Source organism: Lepisosteus oculatus, chromosome 2 (assembly GCF_040954835.1).
Source record: "Lepisosteus oculatus isolate fLepOcu1 chromosome 2, fLepOcu1.hap2, whole genome shotgun sequence".
Taxonomy (NCBI): Eukaryota; Metazoa; Chordata; class Actinopteri; order Semionotiformes; family Lepisosteidae; genus Lepisosteus; species Lepisosteus oculatus.
In genome coordinates this window covers 70,135,623-70,159,024 of record NC_090697.1, presented here as the reverse complement: position 1 = coordinate 70,159,024, position 23,402 = coordinate 70,135,623, and the positions used below count along the sequence as shown (strand labels likewise).

Genomic DNA, 23,402 nt, shown 5'->3' with positions numbered 1-23,402 from the left:
AATATTAAGCAAACACAATATTAGCCTATTGGTAATCTGTTTTTATTATGTGATGCATATTACTTTGATGGAAAAATAAATTTAATATGACCTAAAGTTTAATGTTCCAGTCTCGTGGTATGAAACAAAATTCAATTTACACGAGAGATCTTCGGAAAATCGACTTAATCGGTACACAGTAGCTATCTTTAGTATTTTACGGTTATTTTGTCCTGTCTGGGATTTCCAGCGCTGCATTTATCAAGTAAGAAAAGAAAAGGATTCGTGCTTAAATGTACAAACAGTTGCAAGAAGCAATGCTATACAAAAATGCCGAAATACAGATAACTCCACTAACTCAGTTTTTCATTCTCTTAAAAAATCCTTTGCCGGCTATTGCCACATATCACCAAAGGCACCAGCATAGTGTCGTAAAATAAAGTGTCTGCTGAAACGTGTGGCATTTTACGACAATCCAGGTTCCTTTCCGGTGAGCCTGCTGGTTATGTGAAGTTTTTGGGATAGTGTTTACGTGTCCGCCAGACAGGGGGTTGGGACTGAGCGTGAATTTATTGGGAGGATTTTAAATTCTCGGTAATTCCATCCAGTTTCTAGTTAAGCTGGACAGGAGGTCTGCGGCGATAAAGTAATCGTTTGGTAACTCCCGACATGGAGACACCGGGGCATGACAGCTCTGCAGGTAGAGTGCTCACCGTACACTGCGTGCATTTTACGCTTTTAAGATTATACAATGAAAAGCTGTAAAAAATCCGACTAAGAGAAAGAGCGAATTTCTTTGATCATGTGTGATTCTAAACGCGGTAGAACTGATCTTATGCGTTTGGATGAGATGATTGTGGTCATTCATTAAATGAGTTGTATTTGAGCTGAAAATAAAAAATAAAAACCGAGTTGTGTATTGTCTGCTCTTAAAGCTATAGCTGGTACAGGGTGCTGAATTTGGACAGCATAAAAGTGTGATTTGCGATGAACTGTTTCTTTAGTCTGCATTTAAAACAATTACCCCGGTGAGATGCGTGTCAAAGATCACAAGTTAGAATAAACTACTGATTTTTTTGTCAATTTGAATTATGCAGCTCTCTACTTTTAAAAATATGAATATTTGGCTCAGGACGTGAGCGGTGCGTGGTACACTTGCACGTCTCACCGTTGTGCCGTTAATTATGCAACTTCAGCTTTCAAACATAAAATGTTTAGATCGGTATCAGGAATAACACATAACTGAAGCGAGCAATCTCCATTCACTTATTTCACAGCAAGCCATTAAAGTCCGTTTTACTTATATCTTTGCTGTAAGAAAATGGGATTCGCGCTGAAAATGTGCTGTGAAATAAAAACTGCACTGAATAAAATCTATTTTTCTCCAGACAGTAATTAGCTTTTTGTTGTACCAGTTTGACCAGTCTTAGCAGGACTGGAAGCCAGTAGTGGTTCAGCACCAGACCTTGCTATTATGCATTTGGAAGATTCTGGAAGGAGCAATTGGCTGATATATCGGTTCACAGCCAAATGTATCGATTCATCGGACTATTGAATCGGTTCACAGCCGAATGTATCGATCGGTGAGACCACATGAATGGATACATTCGGCTGTGAACTGATTCAGTGGCCTGATGACTCAATACATGGAGCTGAAGAGCTGTAATTGGACTAGAGTGAAGACCCCACTGATGCTCCTGGCAAACTGAGCCTCTCGCTGTCTTCTCCCACAGGGGCCCCCTACATCCAGGCCTCCGCGCGGAAGAGGCGGAGGGTGGACCGTGACGATGGGAACCCCAAGAAGACCCCGGCCCCCGAAGGGCGGAAAGGCAGTCCTCCTCCTCAACAGAGCAGAATGAAGCGCCTCTTGGGGTTCGAGAAAGAGGACCTGTCCTCCTGGCACAGGCTGGTGTGCCTGCTGAACAGGCCCACTGACCCAGCATCCCTGGGAGTGTTCAGGTTCCTCTTTGGTGAGAGAGGGCTGTGTCCTCGTGGGCGAGGGTGGAGAACGGGGAGGGGGGCAGGGGCGAGACTGCAGAGGGGTTACACAATGTTTACTCTATAAAACGGCAGTGATCCGGTCGATTGGTCAGCATTATTTGAGTTTAAAGGGATCGGGTGCTTCTTAGCAAGCCATTCAAAGCTCTGGTATGTGTTTTGTAAAAAGCATTATATCATATCATCAATGATGTATAGAGTCTGCGGAATTGCAATCTGCCAGATTTCCGAAGATCTTAGATAAAGGTTGTCATAGAAATTAGTGTAAAAGTGGTAAAAATCACCACCTGTTAAAAACAATTCTCCAGTTTCTCTCATCCACAGTTAAATAGGCCACACTCTGTTGCTCCTGAAATTGAGCCTTTCATTTGTTCCTGAGAAGGCTAGAACTTAAAACTTGTTTTTTTTTTTTGTTCCCAGCATAATCCACTTTTCTTCTCGCTTCCTGTGAAAAGATTTAAGTGTGCTACACTTCTGAAAAAAAAAATTGTAATAATTAAATTTTCCTGCTTACATGATTGCACTTTATAGATCTCACTGCACTCTGGACAGATAAACTCAAAGTGGTCATGTTAGGCACCAAAGATGAAGCAAAAGCTCAGGCGACCTAGATGCTAATTAACACGCATATAGCAGGGTTCAGTGTATAACAGATTGCACTGGGAAAATTCCTACATGTTGTGCACAGAGCTGTGTTGGTGCAGTTTTAAACTCTGTGGTGCTTTTTGGTTGGCCGTCTGACCAAGTTGTAGGATGTGGTCAACCACTGGCTGCTGATCAGCTATGTGAAGAGGCCTGTCCCTTGGAGAATGTCGTGCTGGTGGTGCAGTGCAGAGGATAGAGTGGGAGTGATTACCCTGACCCTGAGTCAGGTTGCCTCTCCCTTGCCTTTCTGTTTGTGTGGTGCTGTACGTGCCAGTCTGAAGCTTAGGATTTTACCTCCTTATGCACTTGGGTCCTGGTGATCTTGCTGGCAGGCCATGCATAAAGATTCTGGACTCCACTGTTTGCACACCTGGCTAGGATTTGTATGTCAATCAGCTGCTTTCAGCTCCAATTTTAATAGGAAGCTAGAGAAGAGAAATAAAAAGTCTGCAGTTCAGGTTGTGTCGGCAGAAGGCTTGGTATTCCTCAGTCAGTACTACAAGTACAAATATTTAACAACAAAAAGTGTGAAGCTGGAAAAATACTGTAAACGTGTGTGATCTCTTTATTGAAGTTCATTGAATGTCTTGGTCAATAAATGTATTATCCGTCTAAATGTCTCTTTTGATGCCTCTGCTTTCTAACAGGGTGAAAAAACCGTATCTATTCAGATACATGCACAAAGTGTTTAATAAACCAGCTGTAGTGTATAGTCTGCCATTGAGAGGGGGATAACAGATTTATATTTTAGTCCTGTTCTTCTTCATCACCAACATTCTGCTTCTTTCTCATTCCCTTCGACCTCTGTGAAGGATCCCTAATTTATTCCTCCCCGGCATGTGTTAATGTGTCATTAGAAACAGTCTAAAGGAGCTGTTCAGCCCCGGGAAGCACCCTTTCTGTAACGGCATGTCCTCTGTCGCCTGCCGCCTTTCAGCAGAAAAGGCCCCTTTTGTCCCACTTACCCTGGGGACTGTGGGGGTCCTGGGTTACACTTTCCTGGCAGTGTGGCCGTGCCTGCAGTGGAGTTGACATGTCTGTTTGCTTTGTTGTTGTGGAGATTGTGTAACCCGCTGGGACTGTGACTGTCAAAGGTCGCTGCACTGAAGATTACGCTTATCACAAATCTGTTGAGCTTTGTTTGGGTACCTGAGGTCTGTCAAATGGTTGTTGCGGAGGGCGAAAGTACTTTTATTAAGTCAAATGAATAGAATAAAATAGCAGATATGAATTGGGATCTTAGCTGGATATCCTCTTGTACTGCCTCTCTCTGCTTTTATCTTTGCACGTCACAAGCTAACATTAAATGTACATTTTTTATAATCCCTAAGTGACAGATAATTGTAATAAGAAAATATTTTCTCTACCTTTTTCTTCAGTTGAATGAATGACCAGAGAAACTACTGATCAGGGATGTGATGTGTACCTGTTCTCTTTTGTTTTTGAAAGGGCAATCACCGTGATCTTGAAGCTTATTTGTTTTAAGAATACCAAATCTAGTTTTCATCTAGTGTGTATCTGCATCACTCATTTCTCACACCATAGCTACATCTGCAGCTATAATCCTGCAGCCTAAGCCACTGCATTTCTGCCTATGCTGGGATTGATCACAGTTAAGATGCTGTTATGCGATCTGTTATTACTGTGGTCACGAAAGACTTCATAATCCACAGGATCTGAAGATTGCACTCTGTGTGTTGACCTTAAGGGTTTGACTATGCAGCTATGTCAGTTAAGGTTTCTTTGGTTGTAGTGTCAAAGTTATGGATATTTGCTGCTTTGTACAAAATCTAAAAATGAACACTGGACTAGGTGGTGGTTTTGTTCAGTGTCTAGGATTGTCTCTGTGTTTGTCCTTGCCAGGCCTGCTGATGGTGGTGGATATCCCCCAGGAGAGGGGCCTCAGTCACCTGGACTTTAAGTACCTGGATGGGGCGCCAGTGTGCCGTTTTCCCCTCTTCAACTTCCTGAAGCCTCTGCCTCTGGACTGGATGTACCTCCTCTATGTCATCATGCTGTTCGGTATGGAGAGGTGGCTGGTGCTGCAAATAATAATCCTTATTAACTAGCAATGTAAAAATGCTGTAGGAAAGTAAAGACTTGCTGACCCCTGGTAGACCCCAAAGCTGCTGGACAATGTTCACGTTTTGCTTAGTTTACCCAGTGTGACTTGAGCTCATGTTGGCGTGTCTGTCCTCTCCCACTCCCCGCTGCCAGGAGCTCTTGGAATCATGCTGGGCTGCTTCTATCGCCTGTCCTGCCTGATGTTTATCAGCACCTACTGGTACATCTTCTTCTTGGACAAGACCACCTGGAACAACCACTCCTACCTATACGGGCTCATTGGCTTCCAGCTCACCCTCATGGACGCCAATCGCTACTGGTGGGTAATAACCCTGCACAAGCATGTGGGTAATATCACACTGAGAGACATGATAAGCAGTGAAGTGTGCTGTGGGTCTGAAGGGGCATCACCTCTGAAGTTATTCATAAGAACATATACAAGAGAGGGGCAATTCAACCCATCCAGCCCATTTCTGAAATGCTTCAGTTCAGTGTACAACAGTCCTTTTTATCCAGGGCTGTATTTTTTTGTGCTTCTCTGGACTAATTGCAGAGAAGCAGTATCGTTATTGTAACATTGGGACCAAAATTGAACGTGATATTCTAAACGTTGTCTTACTAGTGCACTGTACAATTTTAACAAAACCTCCCTTGTTTTAGATTCTGTGCTTTTAAGTATATATCCTAACATGTATGCTTTCTTATTGCTTTTCCGCATTGTCTAGAATATGTTAACAATGTTTAAACATTAACTGCTAAGTCTTTCTCATAAGTAGCATCTTTGAGTAAGGTTTCTGATTTAGTACCTGTATATTTGTTACAATCTTGTAATACTCTGTCGAAGTGAACACTTATCTCCCATGTGTTTGTCCAGTACTGAATTTATTCAAAACATTTGGGGATTTCATTTGCTGCTTCTAGAGTGTTTGCTTATCCTTCTATTTTGGTAAAATCTGCAAATTTAACTATTTTACTCCAATGTCTAGATCATTGATATACATGAACAAGAGCAGTGGCCCTAGTACAGATACCTGCGGTACTCCACTAATTATATTATGTCTGTATTTTATCATAACTATTTCTCAGTACAAACTCACATTTCCCCAGATGCTTACTGCAGGTCATTTGAGAATTAAATTCCTTAAAGTATTACTTCCTTAAAATTAATTTAAGGAATTATTATTATTGTTTTTAATGCTTAATGATCAGCTTGATCAAAATATAGATGTCCAACAGGATAGCTGATCAGCGATACCTGTTATAACAAGGTACAGTATAACAATCATGTGTGAGGTAAAAAGGGAGTTTGGAACCTGTACTTTTTCTGTGTGTTTTAAACTGAGATGTGGTGTAATGGTGATTGGTGGATTTACCTCAGATGTTCTAGTCACGTGGAGATGCTGCACAGACTCTAATCAGTTTCTTAAACCCTGTTGTAAAGGTCTATCGATGGGCTGAGGAACCCTAAGAAGAGGAACGCTGATGTGCCCTTGTGGAACTACACTGTGCTCAGGGCCCAGGTCAGTCGCACAGTAACTTTACTTTACATAGTGTACTTTACGACCCTTCAGTGACATGACATGCTTACCCCATGCCTGTGTCATTTACTACTGCCCTGCATCAATGTTATTTTTGAGAGAGCATGAGCTACACTCTGTAGCCTTTCACTGGGTTATAGTTGAAGGTCTAATTAACAACACTAGTCGATTTGGGGGAAAAAGTATAAATGTATCAAAAAGGTGGACATCCTCTGCTATAGAAACAGCTATGGTTCAATTAAAGAAGTTCATATTGCATTGCAGGCAGATGAAATATTCATTCCTACTACTATCCAGTTTAATTTTTGTCTAGTTTGCTTGGTTAATCATTTTCTTAAAACGTCTTCTTTGCTATTGTGCAGATTTTCATAGTGTACTTCATTGCTGGGATCAAGAAGCTGGATTCTGATTGGGTAGGAGGATATTCCATGGGCTACCTCTCACATCACTGGCTGTTTGATCCGTTCAAGTGAGTTGTGCCTCTGTGTCTTTAGGGTGAAAGAGCATGCTGTTAGCACATGATGACTCTGGAGCACAGGTTGTTTTGAAGGATTGTAAACCAGCCCTTTATAAGACCTTGATTTTGCCCATTTGACACGAAGCTTGGTCCTATCTGTCTGTCAGTCAATCAGTCATTTATATTATTATGGCCATCATTTGATAAGATTCTTGAGGCACTTAGCATTCCCAATTATTTGTACAGATGGCACAGTATGCACAGACGTAACAAGTTCTGCTTGTGTGTGCCTGCTGCAGACTGGTGTTGTCGGAGGAGATGACCAGTCTAATCGTTGTCCACGGCGGGGGGTTGGTCCTGGACCTGTCGGCTGGATATCTGCTCTTTTTTGATGCCACACGGCCCATCGCCATGTTTTTCGTCACCTACTTCCACTCCATGAACTCCCAGCTGTTCAGCATCGGTGAGCCCTCTCCCTTGCCCAGCAGGAACCCTGGCACAAAAAGATGAACAGCCTTGACAAAAAGGGCAGCTTTTCATCATGCAGGGCCTGATGCAGACGCACCTGTACCACAGATGAAATAGCTGAAAGCTTGACCGTAACCATGGGATCTCACTTTCATAAACCAGGACTCTGCGATTAGAACTTTATCTTCTCAAGTTGTTATATTAGAGATCAGAGAACATAATGGTGTTGCTCTGTTTTTTGCACTCTTGCTCGGTACCCTCTTTCAGTCCTGTGCCTTTGTGTCTTTAAGGAATGTTTCCCTACGCCATGATGGCCACCTCTCCACTCTTCTGCTATGCCGACTGGCCTCGTCGGTTCTTCGCCCGCTTCCCATCATGCCTGAGGGTGCTCCTGCCCCCCATCACGCCTCCTCCCCAGCCCAGCACTTCCTGTGTGTACCCCAAGTCTTCCTCCGACTCTGCCAGCGCCCCCGCCAAACCCAGCCGCCGCCACACGCTGGGCACCCTCTTCACCCTCCTCTACATCACTGAGCAGCTCTTCATGCCCTACTCCCATTTCATCACACAGGTAGGCCACCGTGCACCATGGTGCCTTTCCTCCAGGCTAAAATAATAATAATAATAATAATTGCTTACACTTATATAGCGCTTTTTCTGGACACTCCACTCAAAGCGCTTTACAGGTAATGGGAACTCCCCTCCACCACCACCAATGTGCAGCATCCACCTGGATGATGCGATGGCAGCCATAGTGCGCCAGAACGCTCACCACACATCAGCTATTAGTGGGGAGGAGAGCAGAGAGTAATGAAGCCAATTCATAGATGGGGATTATTAGGAGGCCATGATTGGTAAGGGCCAATGGGAAATTTGGCCAGGACGCCGGGGTTACACCCCTACTCTTTTCGAGAAACGCCCTGGGATTTTTAATGACCACAGAGAGTCAGGACCTCGGTTTTATGTCTCATCCAAAGGACGTTGCCTGTTTACAGTATAGTGTCCCCGTCACTATACTGGGGCATTAGGACCTACATGGACCACAGGGTGAGCACCCCCTGCTGGTCCCTCTAACACCTCTTCCAGCAGCAACCTTAGTTTTTCCCCAGGAGGTCTCCCATCCAGGTACTGACCAGGCTCACACCTGCTTAGCTTCAGTGGGTCGCCAGTTGTGAGTTGCAGGGTGATATGCTGCTGGTGAAATGCCATAGTGAAAAAAATGAAAGATCATCCAGGGCTGGTCTTACTGCATACACACTAGTGCCATTTTCCATGCAGATAACGTAAAAGCAGGCAGTTCTATAAAAGTTGCTGAAAATCTTTTTAGCGGTCTTCTTAAATTTTTGATGCAATATAATTTTACCACCCTCCGATTTTAAAGGTAGATGCATGTAGTGTGCAACCAAGAGTAACCCTGTAACCCTTCACTCAGTGAGCAATGTGAGAGTCTGATCATATCAGCTATGTGCAAACATTTGGAAACAAAGAGATACCCTTCAGGACCAAACTTGTTAAGACTGTTTGGAATGTGGGGGGAAAAAACAATACTTGGAAAACTTAGATGTTTACCTTTGATACCAGCAGCCATATCACCCTGCAACTCACAACTGGCAGCCTACTGAAGCTCAGGAGGGTTGAGCCTGGCCTGGTTAGTACCTGTGTAGGAGACCTCCTGAGAAAGCTAAGGTTGCTGCTGGAAGTGGTGTTAGTGGGACCAGTAAGAAGCACTCGCCCTATGATCTGTGTGATCTGTTCCTCATGACCCAGTATAGTGATGGGGAAACTATACTGTAAAAAAGATGCTGTTGTTTGGATGAGATGGAAAACCAAGTTCCTGACTCTCCATGGTCATTAAATATCCTAGGGCATTTCTCGAAAAGAGTAAGAGTGTTACCCTGGCATCCTGGCCAGAATGTCCCGTTGGTCTTCTACCAATCATGGACATCTAATAATCTTTATGAACTTGCTTAATCACTCTGTTCTCCTCCCCACTGATAGCTGGTGTGTGGTGAGTGTACTGGCTCACTATGGCTGCCGTCACATCATCCAGGTGGGGCTGCACATTGGTGGTGGTGGAGGAGAGTCCCCATTACCTGTAAAGCACTTGTCCAGAAGTGGAGTGTCCAGAAAAACGCTTTATAAGGATTATTTTTATTATTGTTTTATTCAGCTCAGTTCTCAATTCCCAATAACCGAGCCTGGATTCCCCCAGAACAGAAACATGATTTAAACAATGGGGATCTTATCGATGATAATTTTCTATGTTACTATAAGAGTAAAAAGCTTTGTGTTGCACTTTGTCAAGCTTTGCCCAGCTATAGCAGTTGTGCTAAAATACTACTATATGTTTTAACTGTAAAAACAGACGAAGGACAGAAATAAGGGTCAGGTTGCACCAGTACACGTGCATTATAAGGTGATCCTCAGTAAACTGAAAGGAACTGAGCACTGATTGCACCGGTGACTGTGGAATTATTTGACTGTGGATTTAAGCATGAAAGCAAGGTGTGGGGCTTTGGAGGGAATGTTTTTTTTTCTGTAGAGGCCTTGTCTTTTTCTCGCCTTGCCCTCACTTGGCTGGTCTGCGTTCTGTGTGTTGCGACTCAGGGCTACAATAACTTGACCAATGGGCTGTACGGGTACTCCTGGGACATGATGGTCCACTCGCGCTCTCACCAGCACGTCAAGATCACCTACCGCGATGGGAAGACTGGAGAGATTGGTTACCTCAACCCAGGGGTGAGAGACTGCCAGCACCCTCCTCCTCCTCCGTCAGACGCGTTCTTTCATTATTCCCCCACTGGGACCCCGCGCACACACATAAAAGCTGAGCATGGTGGATGCCTGTGAAGATTCCCACAAAAAACGGCCATGAAGCCCATAGAGCCAAAACTGTGATGGGCTTTCTATGTGGGAACTACAGCTGTAGACAAATGTTTGCCAAAGACACACTTGGTTATTTCTAAAGAATTAGCTGTTTCCTTTGAAGCGCATGTCATAATACAATTTGATTTGTGCGTGTGCACTCATATACTTACACAACACAAGCAAAGCTGGGGAAAAGAGCCAAAACAGATTGGCTTCGTGGAACCAAGAGTAAATCTACACATTAAAGATTTTAGTGAAAAGGTGAAGATCTGCTTTTGAAAATGCCTCAGAGTCTTAATCTTCAGTTAACAGATCTCGGATTCAGAGTTTACCACTTTTATGTAGGACAGTATATGGAACTACTATGTAGGATATTAAAGTGATTTTCACCCTAATTTCAAAATCACTAGATGAGTTTAATGTTGGACTGTGTAAATTGTATTTCATATTCTTAAAAAAACAGTTTCCACAATAATTTATTTGTTACATAAGTTGCAAACTGTGACTGTAATTCATTGGCATATCCCGAATGTCATAGTGGAACTGCATACTTACAGAGCCTTCGTTGTTTTCTGATACTTTATTGTGGTAAAGAATGAGAGGGAAGCTCTTTGCACTGTGGTGTGTGTTCTGTCACTCGCACAGAGGTGTGAATATGCACTAGTGTGGTCCATACTAGCTCAAGGCCTGCTCTCTGCTGCCCCCAGGTGTTCACCCAGAGCCGGCGCTGGAAGGACCATGGGGACATGCTGAAGCAGTATGCCACCTGCTTGAGTCAGCAGCTCCTGAACTACAACATCTCGGAACCTGAGATCTACTTCGACATCTGGGTGTCCATCAACGAGCGCTTCCAGCAGAGGTACACCCTGAATGGTTGGGAAAGAAGGTGCACCTGTCCTTGTCTCTGATTGGTAGCCCTGTTCATAGAGGCCTGTCCTATCTTAACCAGGGATGCACCACTGCGCACAGAGCTATTGACAATGGGTACAAATGACTGTCCCTAAAGAATTGAGTGAGAAGGTCTGTCAAAGTTACCCCCTGTGACACTGCCAAAATGGTGTGGAAGCAGGATATCAGATAGGTGGCTCTTGGATCTCGCACAAATGAAATGAAAAGTAGAATAATTAGCTTTATTTAGTTTAGGAGTGACTAAAGCCTGTCTCTGGTGGAACATTAACTGCACTGTTTTGGAGTCTCTCCCTACATGTAGGAAGTGGGACAGCTAAGCTGCTTACCCACCTGAAATGCAATCCTCTAAGTTATAGTCGCAAGATTCAACAAGTGGATCATTTCTCCAGTCACTCCTGGCCCACTTCCCCCCTGGAGCTGCGCCCAACTGAATATCCGTTCTCTGAGCCAGATGGTTCATGTGGAGCATTCACTTCCAGGTCTTTCTCACATGACTACAGGTCGTCAGCTGAAAGGTCACGTGACAGAGGGTGAAAATCATGCTCAACAGCATTCTGGGGAATGTAGTTGAGGCAGGGATCTCCATCTTGCCTCCTCCTACATGACATTGTCTGATAGATTCACCCATGCTGCTTGCAGTAGGCTATTGAAAGTTATCCAAGATAGATGCAGAGGGTAAATTTAGCTACCTCGCTTTAGCAGAAGATATTCAAACTGTCTGCTTTAAGTATTTAAGCAATTCAAAGGGTGGGAGACTTATCAGCTGCTGCAAGCCAGGTCCTTATACAGAGTACAGGATGGGTTTGACCGAATGCACATTGTGTTCTTTTCCAGCTGTGGCTGAGTTCGCCCTGTAAATGCAGAGAGATAACATGAATGGCAAAATGTTATTTCAAAATGGGTAGCCACTAATGTACATGTAAGTAAGCACCAACAGTTCATGTATTGAATTTGTTTAAAATGTTTTTTGTTCTCTGTCGCACAAGGATTTTTGATCCCCGCGTGGACATAGTGAAAGCTGACTGGTCCCCTTTCCGCCCCACCCCTTGGCTCATGCCCTTGCTGGTTGACCTTTCACCCTGGAGGACCAAATTGCTGGAGATTGAGAACACGCTCGACAACCAGACGGAGGTGGTCTTCATCGCCGACTTCCCAGGTGCGGCTGTGCTTCATCGCCCCCCCTTGATGCTAACATTTAGGGACGAATTGGAAGATGTGTTAGCAAATATAGGGAGAGTTTTTGTCGGCGCAAGAAGTTCATAGTTCAGTTCAATTTAGAATGGAACAATACTGCTTTTGGGATTCCATTAGGTTTGTAAGATGCAGTAAACTTTTCTGTGTGGGTCTGCTTATACACCAAAATAAATGGGAATGAATAATTTTCAACCGCATGAACAATTTGACTATGCATGGTCATACACTCTCTCAGTGCCTATGGTAACATACTAGAACCCTCAATTAATTTCTCCAGCCCTCACAAACCATCATACACCCTCCTCTCTGTCAGTCTTATGCATGCTGTTATCGTGAGAAGTTCAGGGAAGTCTTGAATGTCTTCTTGGACCGTTTTTGGACTTTGGTTTAGGTTCATACCCTCCCAAAACTGTTTGGTACCAAAACACAAGACACCTGAAAGTGAGAGTGAAGAGGAGAAAGCTTGTAAGGTTATAACCAGCAGACAAAATGGCATCAAACAATGCATTCCCCAGCTTCCAGGTGCAGCAACATCATCTGTAATTCTTCGTCATCTCCATTGTTCATAGTTATTTGTAAATATTTATTATGTTTGCGCTGACTTCAGCCAAAGAGGTACAGCTCTTGCAGTCAACACTCAACACAGTTTTGCAATGCATGCTGGGGCTTGTGGTGTGTCATACGGTGAACAGCTGTGACAGATGAGTATGTCCGTGGGCCATTAGTCTTTGGCCGAGTCTGAAAAACCAGATGGGGTAGATTTTGAATACCAACCGATTGGACATTCTAAATTGTGTGGATGTGCAATACTCAAGAGTTGGCAGTTCGAGGGTTTTAGAAGAAACAAACATCACCATCCCTGGCATCAACTCTTGACACAGTTCCCCCAGCTGGGAATGCAGGGACAAAAAATATTTTACTGCAGAAAAAAGCATAGCACACTGTGGAGCATAAGCTCGTTTTGCACCTAAGCCTTTTAGGTTCTTCATTAAAAATGTGCCTGTGGGTTATTTCCATTTGCCCAGTAATGTCCTGATTCTGTGTCACTATTGACCCAGTTTGTTCTCTTGCTGACGTGCTCGCCTGCAGGCCTGCACCTGGAGAATTTTGTGAGCGAGGACCTGGGGAACACCAGCGTGCAGCTCCTGCAGGGCCAGCTGAGCGTGGAGATCGTGGAGGAGAGGAAGAACTACACTCTGGGGCCCGGGGACAAGATGCAGGTACAGCTGTAGGGTTCCAGGTTCCCTCCGCTGCAGCACGGCAGCACTTCCTGTCCAGCGCTTCTCTCCCACAATCCTTCACTCATCACGTCAGGTCTGCCCCCTTCTGTCTCTGTCAAAACCCTGATATCGGTCTGCCGATCACCGTGTTTATGTTCTTGTGCTCTTGAAATACAAGAACAGTTACAAACGACAGGAGGATGTGCAAACCATCTGGCCCATTTGGTTACCAATAGCTAATTAATCCGAAGATCTCACCTAGACGTTCCTTGGAGGAAACCAGGTTATCAGCTCCAACAACATGGCTGTGTACCCACTGGGTAAAGAAATGCCTCCTGTTGTGAGTTTTAGACACACTTTGCTGTAGATTCCACTTGTGCCCTCTGGATTGGGTTTCATGATTAGTTCTGAAGAAGTCCACTGGGTTGCCTTTGTCAGTGCCCTTGCAGATGTTGGATACTTTTATCAATTCCCTTCAAAAATCTTATCTGTTCAGAATTCCAAGTAACAATGGAAGATCCTGGTTCTTATGAATGTGAAGAGGAGACAGCAGCTTCATAATCAGGTGTTCTCTGTCTGCAGCTTTGTGGCCCAGATCTCTCTTGCGTGCAGGATTTGTGATGTAATCCATCTCAGATGCAGGTTTTTGCAGTGGCTGTCTGTAGTCGTACATGTTCTTTAACTGTTCAGAAGCTCTGCACAGGCCAACGTTAGAATGTAAAATGGTTTCATAGAGGCCCCGACCTATCGAAGTGGCTGATACAGGGATGCAGGGCTTATGAAATAATTTCAGGCTGTACTGAAGTTCAGACCATTGTACATGAGCCACAACTGGAAGTCTGTGTTTAATACATAATATTGTTGGGATTTTAGGTAAGATAATCTTCTCTGCAATAACAGATTTTGAGATAAATAAAAATAGTTAAATTTAGCTCTAAAGTACAAAGAACGTTGGGGCTAAAAAACCTGAAATGGATCGCACTGCTAGGCAATGGGAGGCTTGTGGGCTTCCCAGTAAATATTTTGCTTTGAATAATGTCACCTAGACCTTAAACAGGCTGTTCTGCTGTGCGTCCTCCCCAGCTCCCTGCAGGACAGTATCACAAGGTCTACACCATCTCGCCAGAGCCCTCCTGCTACATGTACATCTACGTCAACACCACGGAGACGGCGCTGCAGAAGAATCTCACCCAGCTGTATGAGCTGCAGGAGAGGCTGCGCAACGGCACAGGTGACACAGCAGGGGCAGGATATACGCCACCGCTGCAGTATCCCTGTAGTGTTGGCTCCAGGTGTCTTGTGTTGCTGTTGGGTTGAGGACTCATTCTGTTGTGCCACTAGGTGGCGCTGTGTGTTACCTCCACCATGCATTACCCACTGGATAACAGTAACTAACACCTGATGGGATGCATGCAAGTTTGAGAAACAGGTGGTATCGTCTGAAAACATACAAATATTAAATTAATTGGTGGATATCCTAAAATGAAGAGGACTGCCTTGTCAGTCACTCTCTGCAAAATTGCATTGGCTTATGATGGATGTGATATGAGCCACACATGACCGTTAGGAGTGGATGCAATGACAGTGGGTCTGTACAGTACGTACGTGTACCCAAATGTGTCTTATGATGCACTTTAATCAGATTCAGGATTTTAATGTTCCCAGGGACAGTAAAGTTTACAGTGTTGCTTTTAATCCATCATTCTGCTGGTTGACACCAGAGGGAGCACTGCCCTGCTTAAAATGTGCAGTTACAGCAGTGAACACCAGAGGTCACTGTGCACCCGGCACCTTGTTGGACTGAGACTTGGAATGCCCTGTCTAGTTACAGTATTATTGACATTTGGTAAAGTGGCCGGCTGACCTCCATTTTGTTCTCAGTCTTCAAGCTACTGCTGTAGTAGGAAGTGCTATGACTGGCATGCTTCATGACATTGAAACCTGCTTCAGACCTACATCTCACATGCTCTAGGAGTGAAGGAACAAGTAATAGGTTTATTCCATGCTGAAAAAAAGAAGAAAGAGAACACAACGTTTCGGCCGTGGAGCCTTCTTCAGGTGTCTTTGACACCTGAAGAAGGCTCCACGGCCGAAACGTTTCAGGTGTCTTTGACACCTGAAGAAGGCTCCACGGCCGAAACGTTGTGTTCTCTTTCTTCTTTTTTTCAGCATGGAATAAACCTATTACTTGTTCCTTTGCAGCCTACGCATGCTGACGCAGCTACCCACCTGCTCTAGGAGTGCTGTGTCACTTTCTTCCATCAGTGAAACTAAGGAGCCTGTTTCCAAATTCTATTATCCAAATGGAACATGTAAAATTAATTTTGTTAAGTTTCAACATATTTTTACTGTGTTTTATGACAGCAGACATTGGAGATATCCATGACATCCACGTGATTACTATTTCACTATAGTACACCATGGTATTCCTGTGACTTGGTGTAGTAGGTCTGATTGAAACCATCTTAAAATGACTGCTAAATCCTGACTGAAGTGTTGCACACGTGTCATTTCTTCCTCAGTAAGCTCTTTCGGTGGAAAGTGCTGTGAAATACGGTAACAGTCCTACAGGGGGAGGGATGTAAGCTACAACACTGAGGTGCATGCTGGGAAGTTGACGTACTGTGTGTGTGTCCCGTGCAGAAACGGAGCCCCTTCCTCCAGAGCTGCAGCCCATCCTGAACGGGACAGGGGGAGAGTTGAATGTGACGGACCCCGTGCTCAAGGCGTTCTTACGGCAACAGAAGCACATGGAGGAGAGGCAGAGGCGGCGCAACGCCACCTTGCTGGAGAGGTCCATCCGCTTTTCTCAGAAGAAATACTACATCCTCCGGCGCAGGTCAGCTCCTCCCCCAGTCCCCCTGCCCGATCCATAAGGATGTCAAAGTACATGAAGGTTACAGATGAGAGGAGCAGGGTCCAGACTTCAGGGCGAATCCTCCACTGTTTCCACAGGGGAAGTGAGCAGCATGCTGTTACATTCAGCACACATGATTCTATATCCTTCATTTATACTTGTGACATCACACAACCCACCAGGTAAATTATGCCTTAGTGATTGTCCTCAGGTAGTTCTTGCCTTAGAAAAAAAATTCCCTCTCTTGCAGCCGCTGTCAGAATGAGTTTGCTGGCATTTGCTGTTTGGGAAGGAATCGTCAATAGATTGTGTTGAAAGCGAAGGCCTTGACCTGCTGTTGTGGTGCATTCTGGGATGAATTCCTGCAATGCCCCGGCCATGGAGAAGAGTCTCAGTCAGCTGTTACTCATCACGGTGACTGTATGCTAAGGAGATTTAAAAACGATTCGTCAAAACACTTAAAAGAAAATTAAAACAGCTTGCATGCGTTACATGACCTTGCCTTTAGAGTTCTGAGCCTGCTCCGTATCGCTGCAGGATGCTGAAGTCTTCACCTCCCAGGATCTCGCTTAGCATCGTTGATTTAAATCATGTGCATCGTGCCAGTGGGCATCTACTGGGCCCCATCTACTGGGGCAGCTCTGATTCCCCCCCACCTGGGGACAGCTCTGGACAGTGTGTCCTGTAGGTCTTGTACTCCAAGAGTCTGATCCACGTGCTTCCTGAAGGATCTTGGGGAATCAGCTTCATCGACAGGGCTGCATCATTGTGTAGTTTCGTCTGCACACCAATTTATGACGTACCGCGCATTAGGAACAAAGAGCATCTTTTAGGATTTTTTTTTTCTTGCAAAGTTAAAACGCAGCCCTGTGCAAAGCTTTTCCAGTTTTAACATGTCATTGTTTTTGCTAAAGCAGACAGTTCGGTTTCTGTTTGTGTGGAAGGGCTGGATCTACATCCTCTGAGCTTTGTACCCTTGTTCTTTTTTCCTGTCATGCCCATGCGTAGATAGATACTTTATTGATCCCGTGAGGGAAATTGCAGTGCAACAGCAGCTTAGCACAGGCAACACAGCCACAGTGTAAGGAATGATACAATAACAATAATACAATACATACAATACAATCAGTACAGTGAGAAGTGCACTAAGAAGAGTTACTCACAGTCCAGGACATACAAAGAACAAACCAGAACAGAACAGTACACAAAAAAGTCGTATTGCACAATATGACTATAAATATAAATGTATTGCACAGGTCCCTGGCATATATTGCACAAAAACGGTTGTAAACGGGAAAAGAAAAAGAACAGATGTATCAGTTTACTGCTCAGTCCAGAAGCAGGTCACTGTCGATGTTGACTGTGCCCAGACGCAAGGTGGTGGAGGAGGCCCTGTACCTCCTCTCGTTTTGTCAATTCAATTCAAGGTGCTTTATTAGCATGACCGATGGGTACAATCAGTGTTGCCAAAGCAAATGAAAGTAATGATATTTACATTAAACAAAACAAAAAATAAAAGTAAAATAAAATCTACAGACATATAACAGACATTTACAACAAAGACATATTATAAAATATTGACATATACTGTAGGCGGCTGGAGCATTATTGGGAGACAGACTCGCTGTTCTTCAGGCTGTGACAGGAGATCACATACTGCGCTGCCAGTTCAACTGAGTTCCCTCCTCCCTCTCCCAGTAGGATTGGAACCCGTTCTGATTCTGGCAGGTGTGGGAACTCTGGGATTCGATTTCTGAATTTCGGGAAGAATGTTTCTCTAATCCCTGAGTATCTGTCACAGTGCAGAAGGAAGTGCACTCTCTCTCCCTTTCCCTCCGTCTCCTTTCTCTTCTCCCCCCTCTCTCTCCTTTTCTCTTCACCCGCCTTCACGGCTTTCTCTCTTGGCCTGTCCCCCCAGTTTCCTGATGACGGCCATCGCCCTGCGGAACCTGGCGGTGGGGCTGCCGCCGCTGGAGCAGCTGGCCCAGGAGGTGGCCTACGCCAACCTGAAGGACCCGAGCGGCAGGGAGGGCTCCGGGGCCACCCAGGACGAGGACGGGCACGGGGAGCTATGAGCTGGGGCGGGGAGACGAGCGGGGAGCCCTGGCCCCCGCAGTCTGGGGGAGTGGGGGGTGGGGTGGGGGAATAAGGGGGCGCAGTCCCTTGGCCGTGCAACCAGCTCAGGTCTCATGCATCACAAAGAGGGGTGCGGGGCAGAAGAGGACCAGTGCTTCCTGCCCAGTTACGCCCTGGCTGTAAAAATATAACATAAGAAAAAAGAGGAGGATGAGGAGCACCCATCAGAAGTCCTATTCCCAGCAGTCCCTCGTCCAGGGGACTTGTTGTTCTTTGGGTAACAGAAGCCCACCTGCAGCTCTGGTCTTGCTCTCGTTCCGCTGGGACACCGCGGTTCCCTCACAAACACACGAAGGACCCGGGAGAGAAGGGGGAGACATTTCCTGGGCGGAGTCCCTGGCGCAAAGACCAAATTCTCAGACGATTTGCATTCCAGAGGAAAATTTTTGTCAAATCAGTTGTTTTTTTTTGCTACAGTAAAACTGATGCTGTTCTGAGAACATCACGGGTCTTCAAAAGGATTGCTTCCAGCGCTGCAGTATATTTTTTTTTATCTGTATTTCTTTTTTTCAGGACTACTGTGTAGCGTTTAGGCGGCTGAGTGTGCTCCACCCAGAATTGTGCTCTTTCTTGCCTCGATCCCTTCGGACACCAGCGTGACAGCCAGCTGCACGCAGAAGCTGCTCAGTGAAAAGAGCAAGAGTTTGGCTTTGCTGGGGTGACTCTGGAATCCTTCCCATTGGGCGGTAGTTTTCAAAAACCTTTCCTATTCAGTTTAGATGATAATAATAATAATAATAAACTTTTATTTTATATAGCGCCTTTAAAGGTGGCAATTTAAAGCGCTTTACAGGATGACAACAACAATAAATAAGAAGAATACACAATAAACAATATATAGAGGAGACCGTGGAAGGTGGTACTAAGGAAAGCAGAGAGGTGAAGAATGGAACCAGTTAAGTAAAGGCTTTTCTGAAGGAGAGGGTTTTGAGTCTGGTAAATGCAAAGTAAATGCAGCTTTCTCCTAAATTCTCTATGCGTGTGCAAGATTTTTTGCAGAATACAAAAATGACCCCTCCTGTTCTATTAGCATCTTTATTATAATTGTGGATTTTAGCTTTTATATAAAAGTCTGATGTTTTTAGCATAAAACTGCTCTAAGTGGTAAGTTCAGGCCATTATGACTGAGCCTCAAGAAAGTGGTGGCTGCCTACACATAGCCCAGCAAAGCCAAACCCCTGTTAGGGCAATGAAAGAGATGTTTCGAGTGAGAGAGAAATGTCCTTTAACACACAGGTTAGCGTTGCCCGAGGCAGTTGGAAGACAAGTTCGGCAGCCATTTATTTAATTACTTTGCCTCAGAGAGCGTCTGAAAGCATCCTGAGCTGAGCTGCTCCATATGTGTCTCTGAAAGAGAAGACTGGCGGCTGTACTGCCTGTTGGAATCTGCACTGTAAACTGAGCCTACATATTGTCGCACCCTGTGCATGGTACCAAAGCTATTTATGGTTTCTTTTTCAGTCTACTTTTTCTAAAAACATACTGGCCCTTGATGCATTAGCTAATTTAAAACAGACCCTGTGATTCTTTGTGACAGAGAAATGAGATGACGGATTTGCTCAGTATTTGGGTTTGTTAAGGATCTTTTGTCTGTGAATAATCTAAACGCACGTGCAGTTCAGCACTAAGCATTGCCAGAATGCTGGAGTACCTTTCCTAGATCATCCTCAACATCAAATTCGGAATCACAGGGTCAGTGCAAAACTGTAAAAAGGTTTAGCTCTTCCAAACAGTAGCTCCTTCCTGATGCATTACAGACCAGACCTGTTGGGGCATGACAATTTTAGACTCTCAGGAATGTAATATAAGGAGGCCTATGGCTGTGAAAGTCTCATTAGTTTCACCCAGTAGTTTAAGCAAAGCTGAGAACATTATTTTGAGCTTAAACCTGATCGATCTATAGTTATTGGAACAGGTGGAGCAGGTTGGTTGTCTGGGTGTGTCCGATCAAATCACACGCTTGTTCCGTAGAACCTGCTGGGCTTGAGATCATGTCAGGCAGTTGGGAATGTTAATCAGAACCTATTTGCTTCTCAGCCTGCGGCTCTGCAGGTGCTGGGCCTTACTGCCATGAGGTCTGTCTGTTTCATAAGCTCTGTCGAGCAGTTAAAGAGTTATGCTTTTTAAAAGAAATGCACTATATTACACTTGCCTTACACTGCTTTGCAAAAGGAATAGGCAACACCTTATAATGAAAAAGCTCTGTTTCTTATAATTGTATTATTATTACTATTATTATTATTGCTCTTGGTGCTGTTTGACCAAAGCAGTTGCCACCTCTGTGAGCAAGAAAAAAACAGGACTTCTGATAAAATCACGTAGGAGAGTTTGAACTGCTCTGGCTAGGGTTGTCAAGACAAATCTTTTTTTATTGTTTAGTCCTTTTTTTTTGCTTCGCTGTGGATAATGCTGGAAGCCCTCTCCCTTTTCTCTGTGCTGAGTGTTTCTTCCACTGTAGCTTCCCCCTGATATTTGAGACATTCCTGACAGCACGCTCTGTGAAACAGCTGCGGCGCCTACAGACTGTGCTGCCTTGTTGAAGCCTGTGAAGGTGTGACCAGGGCCAGTCTCAAATCCATAATGACTTTTGCTTTCTGTTAAATAGATTTCAGCCAGTCATGTCATATATCAATCAAATAGGATTAGTATTTATTCACTTTTTGTTTGAGCAGTCTAAAAATTCCTAAAGACCCAAAACATGCAGGGGAATATGGAGCTTATATTTTCGGCACTAGGAGCAGTGAACCTGTACAAAAACATTCCAGTTTTATTAGCAGATTCAGAATCACTGGTATTGTTATTTAATACCCTCCCAATGTGGAATTGCCAATTGTGCCTTCCTCTCAGTTCACAGCAACGACCCCTGTAGCCACCTGGGGAGAGGGCAGTAAAGCTATCAGGTTCCTCCAGCTTGCCCTTTCAGAAGACCTATCAGCTACTGAGATTTCGCAGTCTGCAGTGACATCTCTACTCCAAGCGCCCATTGGGAGAGAGCCGCGTCCCTCACAGACGACGCTGAACTGCCCTGCTCTCCCTCCAGCAGCACTGAGCTAGTGGACTGGAGGAGAGGCACGTCCCTTGTGGATGTCATCACCAGTTGTGGGAGTCTGGGAAGTCACAGGGCTGGCTTTACTGGGAGCTGAGACAACGCTGACTGACTAATGCACACCCTACCCTTGGTAGCGCTGAGCCAGTTCTGCATTGCCACTTGAGATATCCCCGATCTGAAGCCGCTGATGGCACAGCCCCCTTCAGTTTTAATGTAAGGTTAATCACCACTGAGGGTCTCATACTAACCCCTCTCCACAAAGCCCCACCAAAATAGTTACAGCTGTTTATTATTGCTTTTATTTTGGCTGACATTGTAAGTACAGTGTATTGTATTTTGATGTTTTATATTTGTAAAATGCGGTACATTTAGCGTTGTTCTACTTACTAAACCTCCTGTTGGTAAGTCTAGTTGGGTCGTCTGTGCAGAGAATATGGACACTTCTTGTGGCCACCGACCTGTGAACTGGTAAAGGTAAAAGTGCCCTTCTGTGGTAAGGCCTTGAATGTGCTCACAGAAGGGACTGCGCAGGCAGTGAGGCAGGCTGCCTGCATTTTGACATCTATAGGTCATCTCATGGTGCAGATTAGAAGACTGCTGAAGTTTCGGGAATAGCTTCCTTCAAGGAGACCAGATGTTAGGTTCTTTTAAAGATAAGTTATTGTACACCGATGTATTTGCAAGGACAGGAACAGAGCCATTTTTTTTAAAGATTAAAAATGCTTTTTTGTTATAATTAGCACATTGTTTTGCTGTTTAGATAAGGGACAGAAATATGTTCACAGTGATACATTTTTGTCTATATAACCTCCATCATAGGGAAATATTTGCAACAGTATTAAAATGATGAATCCGTATGCAATTCAGAGCTGTGCGTAGTCTTGCTTATTTCTTTTTTTCCCCCTGTATGTTCTACCATGAATTGTTTTCCTACTATGAAGTTAGTTGTTTCAAAGTGGCAGTGAGATGGTGTTTCTGGGGGAAAGGTGAAGGACAGGCTTTCCGCTCTGCGAGAAATAAACGCCTTGGCATGCCAGTTTTACCTTCCAGCGTGGCATGGCTTATACTGGGTGTCACGGTGGCAGCAGGCTCATACAGCAAAGGGCTCTTTGAACTGGCATCATTCGATTGCCATGGTCATTTGTGACTGGGAATCTCATTAAGACAGTTAAAGGAGTATGTAAAAAAAAAACGTGGTTAATTATTATCAAAGGGAGTCAGGCCACATTTGTTTATAAAGATCTGTCCATTGGTCTGGAGCCAATGAATGCTGCAGAAAATGCATCCAGACATTTTGCAAGAAGGTGGGAATGTATTATATTATGTCACAGTAGGCAAAAGGTAATTCTTACTGATGACTTCAATGAAACACTCAAGGGTACAAGAATACACATACACAAATGTTAAATGATGCTTTTTAGAAGTTTAATGTTAGTCTTCACAAAACAGATGGATCATTATTATTGGCACGTTTATTCCATTGTGCTCTTCCATCCAAGAGAGAGAACTTATGACACAAAAGTAAACAACATCATATAAACTAAATGGAAATGAAAGGTGCAAAGTGATCTTCTATAGGAATGTTGTATAGAAATTCCATCTCTGCCACTGTAGCCAATCTGAAAACGAACTGATCTGGTTTGTGTTTCGCTGTTGATTCTGAAGACATCCATCAGATTGACTTTGTCAGCACCTTAGGGGACTTTGAATGTTTGAATCGGGTCTCATACTCTTCAAAGCTCACAATTAAAAGGTCCCTTTTAGTCAGTCAGTGCAGAACATTCCTTCAAGTTCCATGTAACTGGTTGCTCTTCTCTGGACTGATTCTAGAGCAGCAATATACTATTTTCTATAACTTGGTGACTCAAATTGTACACAATACCTGTTTTAGGGCCTCCCATAGTTTTAACAACAATTCTGGATTTGATTTCTACACTTTCAACCATACATCCTAATATTCTGTTATTAATATTTTACAGATTCCTCACATTGTCTGGAACATGTAAATGATGTTTTAACATAA

General features: G+C 44.2%; 1 protein-coding gene across 1 annotated transcript; it reads left to right on the top strand.

The window, feature by feature from the left end:
* Positions 1-468: 468 nt before the first annotated feature.
* ggcx (gamma-glutamyl carboxylase) lies at positions 469-22,628 on the top strand. The gene is made up of 15 exons (XM_006625520.3): positions 469-679; positions 1,713-1,949; positions 4,486-4,644; positions 4,840-5,005; positions 6,128-6,206; positions 6,587-6,693; positions 6,981-7,144; positions 7,440-7,717; positions 9,754-9,885; positions 10,722-10,873; positions 11,910-12,079; positions 13,207-13,337; positions 14,421-14,568; positions 15,981-16,176; positions 18,113-22,628. The coding sequence occupies exons 1-15, from the start codon at positions 649-651 to the stop codon at positions 18,267-18,269; spliced, it is 2,307 nt and encodes a 768-aa protein (XP_006625583.2). The 5' UTR covers positions 469-648; the 3' UTR covers positions 18,270-22,628.
* Positions 22,629-23,402: the final 774 nt, after the last annotated feature.

What these genes read in the sequence shown, in the direction of transcription:
- ggcx (XM_006625520.3), top strand. Translation starts at nt 649, where the DNA reads ATGGAGACACCGGGGCATGACAGCTCTGCAG. An exon ending in ATGGACGCCAATCGCTACTG is followed by an intron (nt 5,006 to 6,127) that starts GTGGGTAATAAC and finishes CCTGTTGTAAAG; the next exon opens with GTCTATCGATGGGCTGAGGA. An exon ending in TGGCTGTTTGATCCGTTCAA is followed by an intron (nt 6,694 to 6,980) that starts GTGAGTTGTGCC and finishes TGCCTGCTGCAG; the next exon opens with ACTGGTGTTGTCGGAGGAGA.